Source organism: Medicago sativa, chromosome 2 (genome assembly GCF_051527215.1).
Source record: "Medicago sativa cultivar Bolivia chromosome 2, Bolivia_mono, whole genome shotgun sequence".
Lineage (NCBI taxonomy): Eukaryota > Viridiplantae > Streptophyta > Magnoliopsida > Fabales > Fabaceae > Medicago > Medicago sativa.
Window position 1 is genome coordinate 70,169,261 of NC_140750.1, and position 15,769 is coordinate 70,185,029.

General features: G+C 31.6%; 2 protein-coding genes across 2 annotated transcripts; both read left to right on the forward strand.

Moving 5' to 3' along the window:
- The first annotated feature begins 4,889 nt into the window (after positions 1-4,889).
- Positions 4,890-5,731, forward strand: LOC146950214 (uncharacterized). Its single transcript, XM_085746149.1, has one exon. It carries the CDS (start codon positions 4,974-4,976, stop codon positions 5,409-5,411), a length of 438 nt encoding a protein of 145 aa, XP_085602275.1. The 5' UTR covers positions 4,890-4,973; the 3' UTR covers positions 5,412-5,731.
- A 6,183-nt stretch (positions 5,732-11,914) lies between these two features.
- Positions 11,915-14,792, forward strand: LOC146950215 (large ribosomal subunit protein uL1z-like). The gene is made up of 6 exons (XM_085746151.1): positions 11,915-11,969; positions 12,077-12,117; positions 12,540-12,759; positions 13,270-13,435; positions 13,847-14,052; positions 14,567-14,792. Exons 2-6 carry the CDS (start codon positions 12,113-12,115, stop codon positions 14,618-14,620), a joined length of 651 nt encoding a protein of 216 aa, XP_085602277.1. The 5' UTR covers positions 11,915-11,969; positions 12,077-12,112; the 3' UTR covers positions 14,621-14,792.
- The last annotated feature ends 977 nt before the right edge of the window (positions 14,793-15,769 follow it).

The following is a 15,769-nucleotide window of genomic DNA, read 5'->3' on the forward strand; positions in this document are numbered from 1 at the left end:
TTTTCATATTCATGGAAGGACCAAAACTGTCGAATTTTAAAATAGAGGGACCAAAACTGCAAAATAGTACAAATAGAAGGACCAAATCTGCAATTAAGCCTAATTTTTTTTTTTTTTATAAAAGGCTTATATTAAAAAAATAAAAAAAATTGGATGGTTTATGTTACACTCCTATTGAGAAAAAAAAAACCTAATTGAGTGTGAAACTGATTGTATTAGTGATTATTAGTAATATACAGTATAAGCCTTATCTAATACGGCTAATACGGCTTCATCTAGAATCTAATTAAAATTATCAAATGTTCTATATATTTTTTATAAGACATACATTAAAAAAAAATTATCTAATTAAAATTATCAAATGTTCTATATATTTTTTATAAGACATACATTAAAAAAAAAATCAAATGTTCTATATATGTTTTATGAAACTGTTTTTAAAGCTGATACATATACTATTGTACGCGACATATATCAACAATTGTCCACTGGCTGTTGTGTACCTATACGCGCGCGGTTCGACTCCTGCTTGGAGCAGAATTTAAATTTTTTCTCAATTTTCTGAATGCACTACAGGACAAACAAAAAAATGGCTGTGAACGGACACGTGTCAAAATCTGCCGTTACCTCTGTCGTTTCATCTGGCGGGAATGACCACTACAGGACAAAAAAAAATAAAAAATTGAAAGTGGGTCATTTATGTCATTAATATGTCATAGGGGGTCAGTTGTGGAATTAATTTGGGAAACTGGGTCAGCAAAAAAATAAAATCGAAGAAGGGCAATGGAAAGTGGTGAATATGTGCAGACTACACCAATCTGAACAAGGCATGTCATGTAGACTACACCAATCTGTTGGAGCAGAATTTAAATTTTTTCTCAATTTTCTGAATGCACTACAGGACAAACAAAAAAATGGCTGTGAACGGACACATGTCAAAATCTGCCGTTACCTCTGCCGTTTCATCTGGCAGGAATGACCACTATAGAACAAAAAAAAATTAAAAAATTGAAAGTGGGTCATTTATGTCATTAATATGTCATAGGGGGTCAGTTGTAGAATTAATTTGGGAAACTGGGTCAGCAAAAAAAAATCGAAGAAGGGCAATGGAAAGTGGTGAATATGTGCAGACTACACCAATCTGAACAAGGCATGTCCTGTAGACTACACCAATCTGAACAAGGCATGTCCTAAAGAACCTTGTTCATTACCAAACATAGTCATGTATTGTATGTGGATGGGACCTTAGACGCCTACTCAAGCTACGACCAAATCCTAATAAATCATTGCTAGGCTATAGTTAGGCTATGCCCTGTTGTGCAGGTTTCAAAATTCCATTGAGGAATCCTTTTCTACTTCATGGCATGCTCCAGCAAGTAAATGCAAATGAGAATTTACAATGATCTAAATTATATTCTTTTATTTTTGTAACGGAGGAAGTACCACGATGGATCTCTCACTCAAATTAAAAAATAAACATAGATAGTACCACGATGGATCTCTCACTCAAATTAAAAATAAACATAGATAATTTCTTCTAAATAATTGCTTTTATTTTCGATAAATGATGGTCTCTCAAATTTTATTTTATGTGTTCCGTCTATATATGACGTTTTTTTTGCTTTGTGGTATATGTAATTGTTGGTCTCTCTTTGTCATGTATAGAGATTTAGTTATTAATAAATTTGTTGTAAATAATATACTCTTGATTTATTTTGACTTTGACTACTGACCTTTTTTATTTTATATTGTATACAGATATTAATAGTTAACTTAATGAATTGTAGGTTTTGATTTGAATCATCGTTTTCTTTTATTAATTTAGATATATAACCGTTTATATTTTGTAATCTTTTATCAGTTAAAAGTATAGAAATATGTTATTTAAATATTATAACTAGTATTTATCCGGCGTTACCTATGTTAGATATATAATTAAGTATGATCAAAATTTTGTATGTATGGTATCAACAAATGAAATTTATCATGGACTGGTATGAGACGAATATTTTAATAGATACGCTCGAATATAATAAAATAAACTATATTTTAAATACTCATTGATTAATAGATGCACATGCGATGAAATTAATGGGATTTAGTAAAATTATCGGCACATATAAAATAAAATAAACATTTTTAAGTATTTGGACTCGCATATATCCGTACCCGTTAGTAAAATTATAAAATTGTCATATTACTTAAATAAAAATCTTCTTTTCATGAAATAAAATATAACTGGATTTCCTAATTAATGATTTTGGTTTGATTAGTAATTTGTTGTCAAAGTGAAAGTGTGTGGTATAATATTTTTGTCTTATCAAAATGGAAGGAATAAATCTAAGAGATGTCAGCTCAGTGGTAAGAACTTGACTTTGTAACTTCAAGAGACATTGTCCAAATTTCACATGGACCACTTGTAAAATGTTTATTTTGCCACAATTGTTAATAATAAAATTTAAGAAATAAATTCTACACAATTTCAATTATTTTGTAATAATGCATTTTTTTTTGTATAAAAAAATCATTTTACACATTGATATTTGCAATGTTTATAAATACTTTAAGATCCACTAATACTTGTCTACCTGATATTCATATGAATGTGAGAACGACATAAAAATAATAATAATCAAGTAACACTTCCATTAATAATATATTAACAACGACAATAACAACAATAAAATAATAATAATAAAGTAACACTTCCATTAAAAATAAATAATCTCAAAGTATAAAGAGGGAAAAAAAAAGTATCGTTCGAGTCCAAAGAGTAATACAAACTTTACAATAATTGATTCAAAATTGATGAATGCTTATCTGACAATCAAAATAGTTGCAACAAATTTTTGTTAATATATAAGAAAATAAATATCTAAGAAGAACAAATGAAAGAAACATCGATAAATTTAGCTTTTTGGTTGCTTGACAAATGAAATGTTCAAAATCATCTCTTTGTTTCTTACATGCTATAAAGCATAGCAAAATAAAATCAAAACGTACTAAAATATAAATGAGTACCTTTCACTATTTATTCTCGATAGAAAAAAAAAATACCCATACATAAATAAAGAATAATGAGATGGAAAAAAAAAGTAAAATATACTACAACATGAATGAAACATAAAAAAGCGAGAGAATAATATAATTGGTTAGTTTCCATGGAAAAAGATTATAAGTGATAAAATCTCGTAATAACAATCACTTCTTTGAAGAAAAAAAAACAATTTATTTTGTTTGGTACAACTATATAAAATAGATTTTTTGTTACAACATTACCTTCCTCTTTCGCCACTCTTAGTATGTTTTCATATGAAACTGTTTTTAGATTATTTTTTTTTAGATCTTGATTTTTTTTTAAAAACTATAACAAACAAATACAATGCTCTTTATAGTGATATTTTTTAAGTTATAAAAACGACCCCATAGAGTCTGTTTCTTACGGATTAGAATAATAAATTATCTTGACATTCAATAATCTAGAGATTTTTTTAAAACATTTTATAAAAAAAAAATCAGAACCTATTTTGTGGTTGTTTATCATAATAAAATTATTTTAAAAAAATTAGTTTGTTTAATATAATTATATAAAATGAATTTTGTGTTATAAAAATATTTCGATCTTGTGACAGTTATACAAAAACACTTCAATTTTTGTTCAATCTTTTGACAATTATACAAAAACACTTCAATTTTTTCTTACAAAAGACATAAAAATGTAAAAATACGTGTTAAATGATTAAGATAAGATTAAACTGTGTTTTTGGTGGTCATTAACTTTCATAAGTAGAAAATAAAAGATAGACTGTTGATTGATAATATTGATGATTAGAAAATTTTCAAATATATTAAGTAGTTTGTTGCGATATTTATGTTACAAAAATATTTTAAAAAAATTAAAAACTTAAATAAAATATCTAGTTGATAAGATCAAAGTAACATTCCTTCAAAAAAAAAAAGATCAAAGTAACATGAAATTGTCCTCATGAGCTTAGCTCAGTTGGTATGGACAATGCATAAAATATGCAAGGTCCGAGGTTCGAAGCCCGGCCACCACACAAAAAAAGTAACATATGAAATTAGTTGAGATATTTATGCCAAATAAAATATTAGTATATGCAAGGTCCGAGGTTCGAAGCTCGGCCACCACACAAAAAAAGTAACATATGAAATTAGTTGAGATATTTATGCCAAATAAAATATTAGTTTTAAAAATTAGAAAAAATAATAAAAATATTGAGAATAAAGGTGAAAGCGACATGTGACATAAAAAACCTTACTTTATATATGTGCCGTTGATACGAACAATAATCTTATATAGGTCTAACTCGATAAACATGGTGAAATAGATAAAAAAAAAAAAATTAGAAGGATGGTGAAATAGATTAGTTTAGTGATGGAAAAGTAGGGGTACATTTTATTTTAGGGAAGTAGGGGTACATTTTATATTTTTTTAACTAATCTTTTGTCCTAATTTAATTTGTTCAGTAGTGTGTTTTGTTGGACTGACCCGAGGACAAAAGATGAGAATATCTTGTTAGTTGGGGGTACCCTTACTATGTCCACGTCTCTTCTCATCAAATCAATGCCAATGAAAACCAAAGACAACTAGAACTAATCAAACGCCCACAACTTCATACATTTCCACAATGCACGTCCGCCTCACAAAACCCTAAGGTTACAAACCATTCTCCACCTACACATAAAATCTCACTTCTTCTTTTTTTCGCTTACGTACATAACAACTAAACCACACAATGACACAATCTATTTCTTGAAGACCATTCGATAAACGTAGAAACATTACATGCCATACAACATTATTTTCATGACGTGTACTCTAAAGCACCCACTCAATATTCACTCTCATAAATTAAAGTTCTAACTAACTTCTTCTTGCACAAACAAGCTTATTATTAATTAGCATCTCCATAACCACATTAAGCAACAACAACAAGCACCCTTTTTTCTCAATGGATCAGGAAAATAGATTGACTCATAACATCTCAACATGGAAGAGAAGAAACCCTACTTGCCATATTCCAACTTCATTATTATCCCTTCAACAAAATGATTACAAGCTCGAGTGCAACTCTCCAAATAAGAAAAGCTATGATGAGATTGATGATGATGATGAAAAGGCCAAAGAGGAAGAGAGTAAAGAGAATGGTACTGCTAGGGTAGAGGAAATTACAGGGCGTGAGAGGTTGAAGAGGCATAGGGAAGAGATGAAGGGAAAGGTTAAGGTACCTGAAAACTGGGAGAAGGAACAAAAGCTGAAAGAATGGGTTGACTATACTACGTTTGATGCATTGATATTTGCTCCTCATGCATTGATTGTTAATGCTCGTGATGCCCTTATTGCTGATGTACGTAAATCAAGGTCACAAAGATTAGGGATCCATACCTAGTTTCTTAATTTATTTTGATTATTTTTTCTTTTAAGTTTTGTCATGAACCCCTATATATACTAGCAATAATTAATGGGTCTATCATGAATTCAGAGTTACTATTTGTTTGAGAGAGTTTATGGATTAATCTTTGTCAGATCTGCTTTTCTTCAAACTTAAAACCCAAAAAATAGGTACACCATGGAACCTTTTAGTGTAAAGTACATATGCATGGTGTGTGTGTGTGAGGACGCCATTTTTGTATTATCATAAATTGTATGTAGCTTTGTATTTTAACTTACCTTGCTTGGATCTGATCTCCCTTCAATTGGTTTGGTCAATTACGGTTGAGGTCATTCAAGCTAATTATATAAGTTTTTTTTTTTTGGTATGGCGTCCTGGATATAAGTTATTTTTTTTTTGGTATGGCGTCCTGGATTTGAACCGTGAATCTTGCATATATAAGTTAATTTAAATATAGTATATGAATAATTAAATAATCCTAATATCCTCTCAAAAAGAAATCCTAATAAGTACAATATTTCCTATAGTCCAAGTAGCTAGCGTTGGAAGTAATTAGGAACACCCAGAGAGCTGTCGAACCTGAAACCTAACATTGCTTATAAAAAAAAAACTGCATTGTTTCCTAGTTTTAATATAATTTAATTAAATGTTTTTAGATACTTATATACAAAAATCAATCTTTATTTGGGAGCTGTCCGGTGGTCTTATTATCATATGTTTGGTTCAATCTTGTTATTCTCCTTAAACTAATAACATATGTTTTGCTCTTAAAATCAATTTTGATATGTTTTATAACTTTTTTTTTTCTATAGAAACTTACATATTTATTAAAATAGCATCTAAGATGTTAAATAAAAAATTTAATCAACTTTTACATAATGTATTTAGTTAAAATATGCACAATAAATAAATTAAAAAAAAAAGTGATTTCAGGAATTTCAAAATAAGTACTTATTATTGTTTTAGTCTATTCTATTTCTTTTTTCTTTTTTTGAAGAAAAAAAAATGAAGAATCATTTTAACTAAATACAAGGTGAACGGAGAAAGGATGGAAGGGGTGAATGAAATTAAAGGTGAGGTTTTCAACCACTTTTAAAATCATTTTGAGAAGAAAAAACATTTGTAGGCTGATTATGTGTCTAACGTCTATCAAGAGTGTTTAAGAGTCAGATGGAGTTTCTTTAACTCAACAATTTTTTTTGGAAGAAGTCAAACAAAGTTATTTGGAACCATGATAGCTTCAAAAGTTCGAGTCCGGATGAGATTAATTTTGTGATTTTAAAAGAATTTTGGGAAGACATTAAAGAAGATTTTTTTAAGTTCTTTTCTGATTTTTATAACTTTGAACAGTTGCTACTTGTCTTGAATAATACTTTTACTCCTCTAATTTCTAAGAAGACGGGTTTTCCTAAGAGGAGTAAAAGTAATATTTTTAATATTTCTCACATTAAAAAAAATTGTTTAGGATGTCAAACAAGCTGTGTAGGACCGTGATGATTTCAAAAGTCCGGATGAGATTAATTTTGCATTCTTAAGGTAATTTTGGAAAGACAATAAAGAAGTTTTTTTAAAATTATTTCCCGATTTTCATAACTATCGCAATTGGCGTGTGTCTTGAATAATACTTTTACTGCTCTAATTTCTAAGAAGACAAACTCTCCACATTTGGTGGATTATATTAAAATGTGTTATTGGGTGTGGGTATAAGGTTCCCTTGTTTAAGATGTGTTACTGTGAAGGTGGTGTATAATTCTTAATCGGCTTTTATGAACGATATACAAATTCTTGGTGTTTTAGTTGCAAAGAGAGGTTGCGGATGAAGCTAAGAAAAATAAGTGGGGCTTAAACATGTTCAAAATCGATTTTGAGAAAACTTATGACCAGTGGTGAAGTTAGCCGAATTTTTACGATGGACTAAATATATTGAAGGAATTAAATAGATATAATTTTACGAATCATATCTTGATAATTTTAGTCGTTGACAAAGCTCTTTGTGTAGCTACTATAAAGAATGAAAGTGGCAAACACAAGAAAATAAATTTATATTTCAAATGACAATTTTTTGTCTTTCATATTTCTACTAATAATTTTCAGAGATAAACTTATCATGGGTAGCTAAATCTACATTAGTAGATTAATTAAAGTTGTTTTTTGCGCAATATATTAATCAAACTTAAAACTACACTAACTTGTAAAAAATATCAATTGTGTAGTTACTATGGAGCTATTGGATGTTAGAATGTCTTGAGACAACAACAATCTCAATTCTTATTAATGATAGTCCCATAAACGACTTTATTATGAGTCGAGGGTTAAGACATGGTTATCCTTTATCATCTTTTCTGTTTTTTATTGTGGCTGAAGAGTTTAATCCGTTATTTTATGAGGCTATATGATTATGATGCATCTAGAGTTACTAATCTTTTGTTCTAAAACATAAATTAGATAGGTTCTCAATTAGTATCACTACTAAAGAAAAGTCAACATATTTTTGTATAAACAACCCATTTTGGTTTAGAGAGGGGCGATGAATTACAACGGAATACAAAGGATTGAAAACATAGAGGAAAAGTAAGCTTTGCATGAGAACATTTTATCATTTTGGTCCTTAAATATATAAAGAGTAGCCACAATAGTCTTCTAATGTATCAAATCTAAAATAGTTTTAGATTGTGCACTTTGTTAGTTAAAATAATGCCTAAATGATAACATTAACTCATTTTCATATAGAGATTGATATGACAGTAAGTAGGTACTTGCAGGAATTGATATGATAATAAGTAAGTATATTGAGGGACTAATATGACAATATTAACGAAACATTTTAATGTAAGAGACTATTTTGACTAACATAATGCACAATCAAAAACTGTTTTGAAAATTTTGATACATTGAACGACTGTTGTGGCAACTCATTACACATTAAGGACCAAAATGACTTACACTATTTACTATCAAAGGGTTGACGATAAGATAGAAGATCAGACCGATGACTACGGTTTTAAAACAACCACATTAAATGACTATTGCCTCATTTGTTAAATTGTTGGTGTCATCGAAAAATATAAGTATAATTTGTTACGATTTGAAAATGACAAATATTTTTACTTATATAATTTTAATCAAAATCAAATTTTCACGAAAAGTATTGATCATAATTTATACGCATAAGTGCAATAAAAATCATGGTTTTAGATGTCCTTTTTCTTTTGTTTTTACCCTTTATTTAAACTATTTCATCTTTTTTATAATATCATATATATTATTAATTAAAAGACAATTATATCACATTGAAATAGGAACAACTTCACTGTAACAATATGAACCACGTTGAACACTATAAAAAATATCTCATCATATTGATTATCTTGGAAATCATATAATTTTTTTTAACAAAAATAAACGATATTCATTCATTCAAATTGATAGAGTACATCGATACAATACAAATACAAATTTGCTAAAAACAAAAAGGATAAATATGTGAACAAACTCACAACATCCATGTTAATAGCATAAAACGACAAAGTGCCTATGCCTACAAATAAGACTAACATGACTATAATCAAGTCTCCGGAATAGTTATGTCTCCAGATCTACAACGTTGACGACACCAAAGTCATTGTCATTGATCGGATCTGCACTTGCTCAAAGCTAATCTTTCAACCTGAATCAAATAAACACCGCACTAAGACGTGAAAACAAAAACACACCGCACAAAGACGGGAAATCAAAACAAACAGAGCCGTTCAAAAACGATGAAATCACAAAAACAAACGAAAGAAAACAAAAATATGTGAAATCACTTATTCGATTAGGATAGAAGGAAAAACAACTCGGATGGGTGATTTTTGGGTCAAAATTGACCCTCTATCACCCCTCTGACAAGAAGAAGAAGAAGAAAGGAGTGACGGCTAGGGTTTGAGAATGAGAGATGAGAGAGAGGAAGAAAGAGTAAAAATAGCTTGGAAATCATATAAATTATTAATTAAAAGACAATTATATCACATTGAAATAGGAACAACTTCACTGTAACAATATGAACCACGTTGAACACTATAAAAATATCTCATCATATTGATTATCTAGGAAATGATTTAAAAACTAATATATACTCACTCTGTTCCAAAATACATGTCGTAGTCAATCACTACACACATGTAAATAAACAATTTTGACCATTAATATCTTTAATTATATATAATAAAAAATTATAAAAATTTGATATTTTGAAAATATTCGTTAAGACAAATGAAATAACATCTTACATGCTAACATTCGTATTTATATATGGGTCATGTTAACCAGTTTGGTTTTATGCTTGAGAGGTCGACTATGGAAGCGATCTACTTACTTCGACGCGTGATGGAGCGATATCGGACGGATAAAAAAGACTTACTCTTAGTTTTCATCGATTTGGAGAAGGCGTATGATAGAGTTCCTGGAGAGATTTTGTGGAAAGCCCTGGAGAAGAAAGGGGTGAGGATTGCCTATATTAGAGTTATCCAGAATATGTATGAGGGAGCTTCGACTAGTGTGAGGACGCAAGATGGGGATACCGTAGGTTTTCCCATAACAATCTGACTGCACCAAGGGTCAACCCTAAGTCCTTATCTTTTTACTTTAGCTTTGGATGTACTGACGAAACACATCCAAGAGTTAGCACCGAGATGTATGCGTTTTGCAGATGATGTGGTCTTGCTTGGTGAGTCGATGGAGGAGTTAAATGGGAGGCTGGAGACCTGGAGGCAAGCCTTAGAAGCGTATGGCTTCCGCCTGAGTAGAAGTAAGACAGAGTACATGGAATGTAACTTCAGCAAAAGGGGAAGTGGGTCTACCTTGGATGTGAAAGTTGAAGATCATATCATACCCCAAGTTACACGGTTTAAATATCTTGGGTCCATAGTACAAAATGACGGAGAAATAGAAGCTGGTGTACATCATCGTATTCAAGCTGGGTGGTTGAAATGGAGAAGAGCCTCAGGTGTTTTGTGCGATAAGAACGTACCACTGAAGCTGAAAGGAAAAATCTATCGAACAACAGTTAGACCAGCAATGTTGTATGGTACGGAGTGTTGGGTGGTTAAGAGCCAACACGAGAGTAAAGTAAGTGTAGCGGAGACGAGGATGTTGCGTTGGATGAGTGGTAAGACTAGACATGATAGGATTAGGAATGACACCATTAGAGAGAGAGTGGGGTTATAACCTATAGTAGAAAAGTTGGTAGAAAACAGACTTAGATGGTTTGGACATGTAGAGAAAAGACCCGTAGATGTCGTTGTAAGAAGAGTAGATCAAATGGAGGAGAGTCAGGTTAAAAGAGGTAGATGAAGACCTAAGAAAACCATTTGGGAAACCATTAGAAAAGATTTAGAGGTCAATGAGTTGGATCCAAATATGGTTTTTGATAGAACACTATGGCGTCATTTGATCCATGCAGCCGACCCCACATAGTGGGATAAGGCTTGGTTGTTGTTGTTGTTGTCATGTTAACTAGTGCTCCCGGGGCACTAGTTAAGCAGCTAAAAATGGAAAGAAAAACAAAATCAACATTAAAAGCAGCACTTTTTTAAATTTCAAAAAGTGAAATACACAATTTCAGATAAAATATTTCCTTTTATAATTTCTTAACTAGTGCCCCAGGGGCACTAGTTAACATTTTCCTTTATATATTAGTTAAAAAATATGGTCAAATTAAATTATATGAATAGTGCACATTGTAAAATTGTGACATGTATTTTGAAACAGAGGAAGTCATTGTCCTCGTGAGCATAACTCAGTTGGTTTGGACAATGCATAATATATGCAAGGTTTGGGGTTCGAGTCCCGACCACCACAAAAAAAAAAACAGAGGAAGTCATAAAGTAGCATAACAATGTGCCTTTTTAGATAAACAAAATGACAAGAAACTTACACACATAAGTGGAGTAGTTACTGTTTAAACTTGACCATAACATTCAACCTTTCAATTTTAACATTTTTACCGGCTGAGCTAAGACTTGCGAACATGTAGCAATATGATTTGATCATATGTATTATACTATATAAAATAATAATATCAACACTCACAATATATATATGAAGTAAACTCTTCATATTTTATTTTCCTATTATTATTTTTTTCACCAAAATTTTTCCTATTATTTTCACTATGCATAGAATAGAACAGAGAAAATCAATGACGAAATTTTTGGTGATTGGGCTTAATAAGGCTGGTGATTGAAACGTGATTAATGTTGTTCCCACATCAAAGGATGTTGGGAAACACTGTTAAAATATGAAAATAACCTCATCGACAATTAACTATCGATGAATTTTAACCGATAGCAATTAACTGCCGAAGAAAAATGAGGTTAAATTCGTCATTTTATGGTGTTTCTTAGCCTTCACAAGAGTGTAAACAGCAATTTTCTTGAAATGGGTCCATCAACCCATGTTCTAGTGTAAGAAGCCCAACCCACAAAATCTCAAAACCCTAAACTCTCAAAACGGGTTAACTTATGCGCACTGCTCTCATTTCTTTCGTGCGGCTTCATCTTCTTCCTCCACTCTAAGGTATTCTCCCTCTTCTCTCATTCTCTGCCAGAAACCCTAATTAGGCTTCTTCTTCGTTACTTTCTCTACTCACAAAACCCTAATTTTTCTTCTTCATTCTTTCACAGGTATAAGATCCAATTCCTGCAAGACTCTGATTCAAGATGAGGTATTTTTTTCTCTTCTATTTGTCCATGTTCACATTTTTGTAGCTTTTTTTTTTTATCCTAAAGTTATATACAGTTTGTTGTTTTTCATTGATGATTTAACTTTAGTTCTATTAGATTTTGATCGTGTTAGTGAAAATAATTCAATAATTGTTGTTTTTCTTACTTGATTGAGAAACTATTAGGAATGATTTGAAAATTAATTAGTTGGGCCGAAATATGGTTTAAAACAGAACATTATGACATAATTTGATTCATGTAACCGAATCCATTTAGTGGCAAAAGCTTGGTTGTTGTTTTTGTTGTCGTTGTTGATTGAGCTTTGTTTAATGTATTTATGATTTATAATGTGTTAATGAAAATGTTAATTGAAAGTAAACAATGGGGTATTCGAAGATTTAATGTTTTTGATGTGATTTTGCAGTAAGCTTCAGAGTGAAGCTGTGAGAGAAGCTATTACAGGAATCATGGCTGATTCCAAGGAGAAAAACCGAAAATTTGTTGAGACTATTGAACTCCAGATTGGTCTTAAGAACTACGACCCACAAAAGGATAAGCGTTTCAGTGGTTCTGTCAAATTGCCTCACATTCCTCGACCCAAGATGAAGATTTGCATGCTTGGAGATGCTCAGCATGTTGAGGAGGTAATGATTTGATGTTGTAGCCAAACTGTTTTTGTTGGATACACGTGTAGTTGAAATGGTTAATGCTTGATTGAAGTGAATTTGAGTTTCAAATGTGTGCATTATTACCCTCATTTTGGTTTCTTACAATTTATTTTGTGCTATTTGATTTGATTTTTGTTGGTTGCTAGTATTGACTTATTTTCTGAAATAGGCTGAAACGATGACATAATATTTTTGCCTTCTGTCACATGACATAATATTTAGAAAAATCTCTATTGGTCCGCGATAGGCTATTTAGTGGCACTAAAGCACTATTGCTTAGCGGAATTTTAGCAATCTGCTATTTTCTGCTATCCACGAGTCCACGACTGACAAAATTGATTTAGTAACCACAAATCAACAAATTGATGTCTTTAATTTAGTTTTGATGGTAGTGATTTTGCATTATGTGCTGAAGATCATTTTGAATATTTGTTTGTTGCTAAGTTTCTTGTGTTAATGTCTTACACTCTAATATGCATACTGTAGGCTGAGAAAATAGGATTGGAATCGATGGATGTTGAAGCTTTGAAGAAGCTAAACAAAAATAAGAAACTGGTGAAGAAATTGGCAAAGAAGTACCATGCCTTTTTAGCTTCGGAAGCTGTTATTAAGCAAATTCCTCGGCTTTTGGGTCCTGGTCTCAACAAGGCAGGCATGTGTTTTATTCTTTTGGGTTTTTTGGATTTTATTATTATTATCATCATCATCTGTTTTGCATTGCTGTCTTTTTCTTTATACTTTCCCACGTGTTTTGTGCATCTTTCTTGTTTCTATATGTATAGAATGTTTTTAGGGCCTGGCTGTATTCAAGTTTACATTGTGTTCACCCACACCTCACCAATTTCTTGATGGGTGAATATCAGTCAGATTGCCTAGCAACTTAAGAGTAAACAATTGTGCCTTGTGTTCAAACATACTGTTACATTACTTTAAAGAACCGCCAACCCCGCTTCTTTTTCGTTTAGTTAGCAGCTTATTTCAAAGAACCGCCATAACATGTTCCTTTTGAATTTCAGTTATTGCCTTGCGTTGGCTGATTTGGATATTTTTTGTCCCTCTGCAGGAAAGTTCCCAACTCTTGTTTCCCACCAAGAATCTCTTGAGGCCAAGGTAAATGAGACTAAGGCCATGGTCAAGTTCCAGCTTAAGAAAGTGCTGTGCATGGGAGTAGCTGTTGGCAATGTCAGTATGGATGAAAAACAAATCTTCCAAAATGTACAACTGAGTGTCAACTTCCTCGTATCCTTGTTGAAAAAGAACTGGCAAAATGTAAGTATTCCATACCATGGATTAAAGTCATTGCTTTGTTACCGTCTATTTTATGTTTTGACGTGATGCATCATTGGATTTGGATGATGAGCAATAATAGGGCTATAACATCCATTTTATTGTGTTAGAGTAAATCATTGCTTTGTTACCGTCTATTTACAGTTTGACGTGTGGCATCATTGGATTTGGAGGAAGAACAATAACAGGGCTATAACATCCATTTTATTGTGTTATTTAAAGTAATAGTCTTTGACTTTAGATTACAGGCAATAGGCAAAATCCGTAGTAAATACTGTTTTAGTTTGCATTTTTTATTGAAGAGTTTGGCCTCAAATAACCTTTTGTTGAAAATGTAGCAGTACCTTGTTATCAAGTTTCAATTTTCACAATTTATGTTCTTTAGTTGTGCTCAAGTCTTGAGAATTGTTTTTGCTCTTCTGTTCTCTGCCTTGGAATATTTATTTAATTTGGTTGAACCTGCCATCCATCTAATGTAAACTTTTGTTGGTTTCAGGTTAGGTGCTTGTATCTCAAAAGTTCCATGGGCAAATCTTACCGTGTCTTTTAAATGGTTTTTACATTCAGTGTTTTTGAAATTGAGATTACTATTTTGGTTACTGTAATAGCTGAGACAGCAGGTTTCCCTTTTCTACAGTTTTGTTTGATGAGATTTTGTTGTCGGTATTGTGTTTTTGAAGATTATGTCAGCAGTGCTGATTTTACTGCTACTCGTTTCATCAGATATCTCCTATATTGTTCAAATGAATTCTTAGGTCACCTCCATGATAGTCCAAATCACCCTAATCTTAAATCCTCGTATTTCACATTTAAAACATGTCCAAATTAATATTGGTTCTTCAAACTCAACTTGATAGAGTGAGATAAAATAGTATCATAAATGGATGAATGTTATTATTGATTGATGATGAAATGGAGTACAATCTGCAAATTGCAGCCCAGAGCATAAGCTCATCATAGAAGAGACAATTCTCTCTCTTCCTAAACCATAAGGGTCCTAATAGAAATGATACCCAATGCCCTCCTCTTCCTCTCCCACACTCCTCTTACACTCCCTCACGTGTATTTCCCCTCCACTATCTAACCTAACTAACTTGACAGCTCACTATTTCCTCTCCAATTTGGCCTTTTTCATCACGGCAACTCAACATGGATTGATTGGTTTCACTGTCTGAAGTTCCATTAGGCTTGGGTGTTTCCAACCCATTGGAACTTCAAAACCAGATTTGAGCCACTTATTTTGGGTGGTAGTACCATCACCATGAATTTCATACCTCTGCATTTCACATATATGCATTTGTAGAAGATGAAATTAAATGAAGAGTCGTCATTCTCATTTTCAGAATTAGTTGTGGATTGATGCTGTAACACCTTTCCAAAACCATAATCCATTCAAACTACGTTTTGTTCTTTGTTTCTCACCCAACGTAATAGGTATTCATAAATACTGAGAAAGGAAGTGAACACAGTGCATCCAATAAACCATAAACCAGAAATTCATCGATCCATAAATTAGCTTTGAACAACCCAATTTTTTGTTTGTTTGTTTATAATACATACATCCTTTTTGTGTTGGTATGATTATAAGTTATAACAAAGACCATTATAGAAGCCTCAATAGTATGCTGCGTAGATTATTTTTAATGGGGAGTTACATAGTTACTATTTAAAAAAAATAATGATGTTAATGTTATAAAAC

Excerpts from the sequence above, each read along its gene's own strand:
- LOC146950214 (XM_085746149.1), top strand. The coding sequence starts at position 4,974 with ATGGATCAGGAAAATAGATTGACTCATAACATCTCAACATGGAAGAGA.
- LOC146950215 (XM_085746151.1), top strand. Across the intron at positions 12,760-13,269 it reads ATGCTCAGCATGTTGAGGAG|GCTGAGAAAATAGGATTGGA; the intron begins GTAATGATTTGA and ends TGCATACTGTAG. Across the intron at positions 14,053-14,566 it reads TGAAAAAGAACTGGCAAAAT|GTTAGGTGCTTGTATCTCAA; the intron begins GTAAGTATTCCA and ends TGTTGGTTTCAG.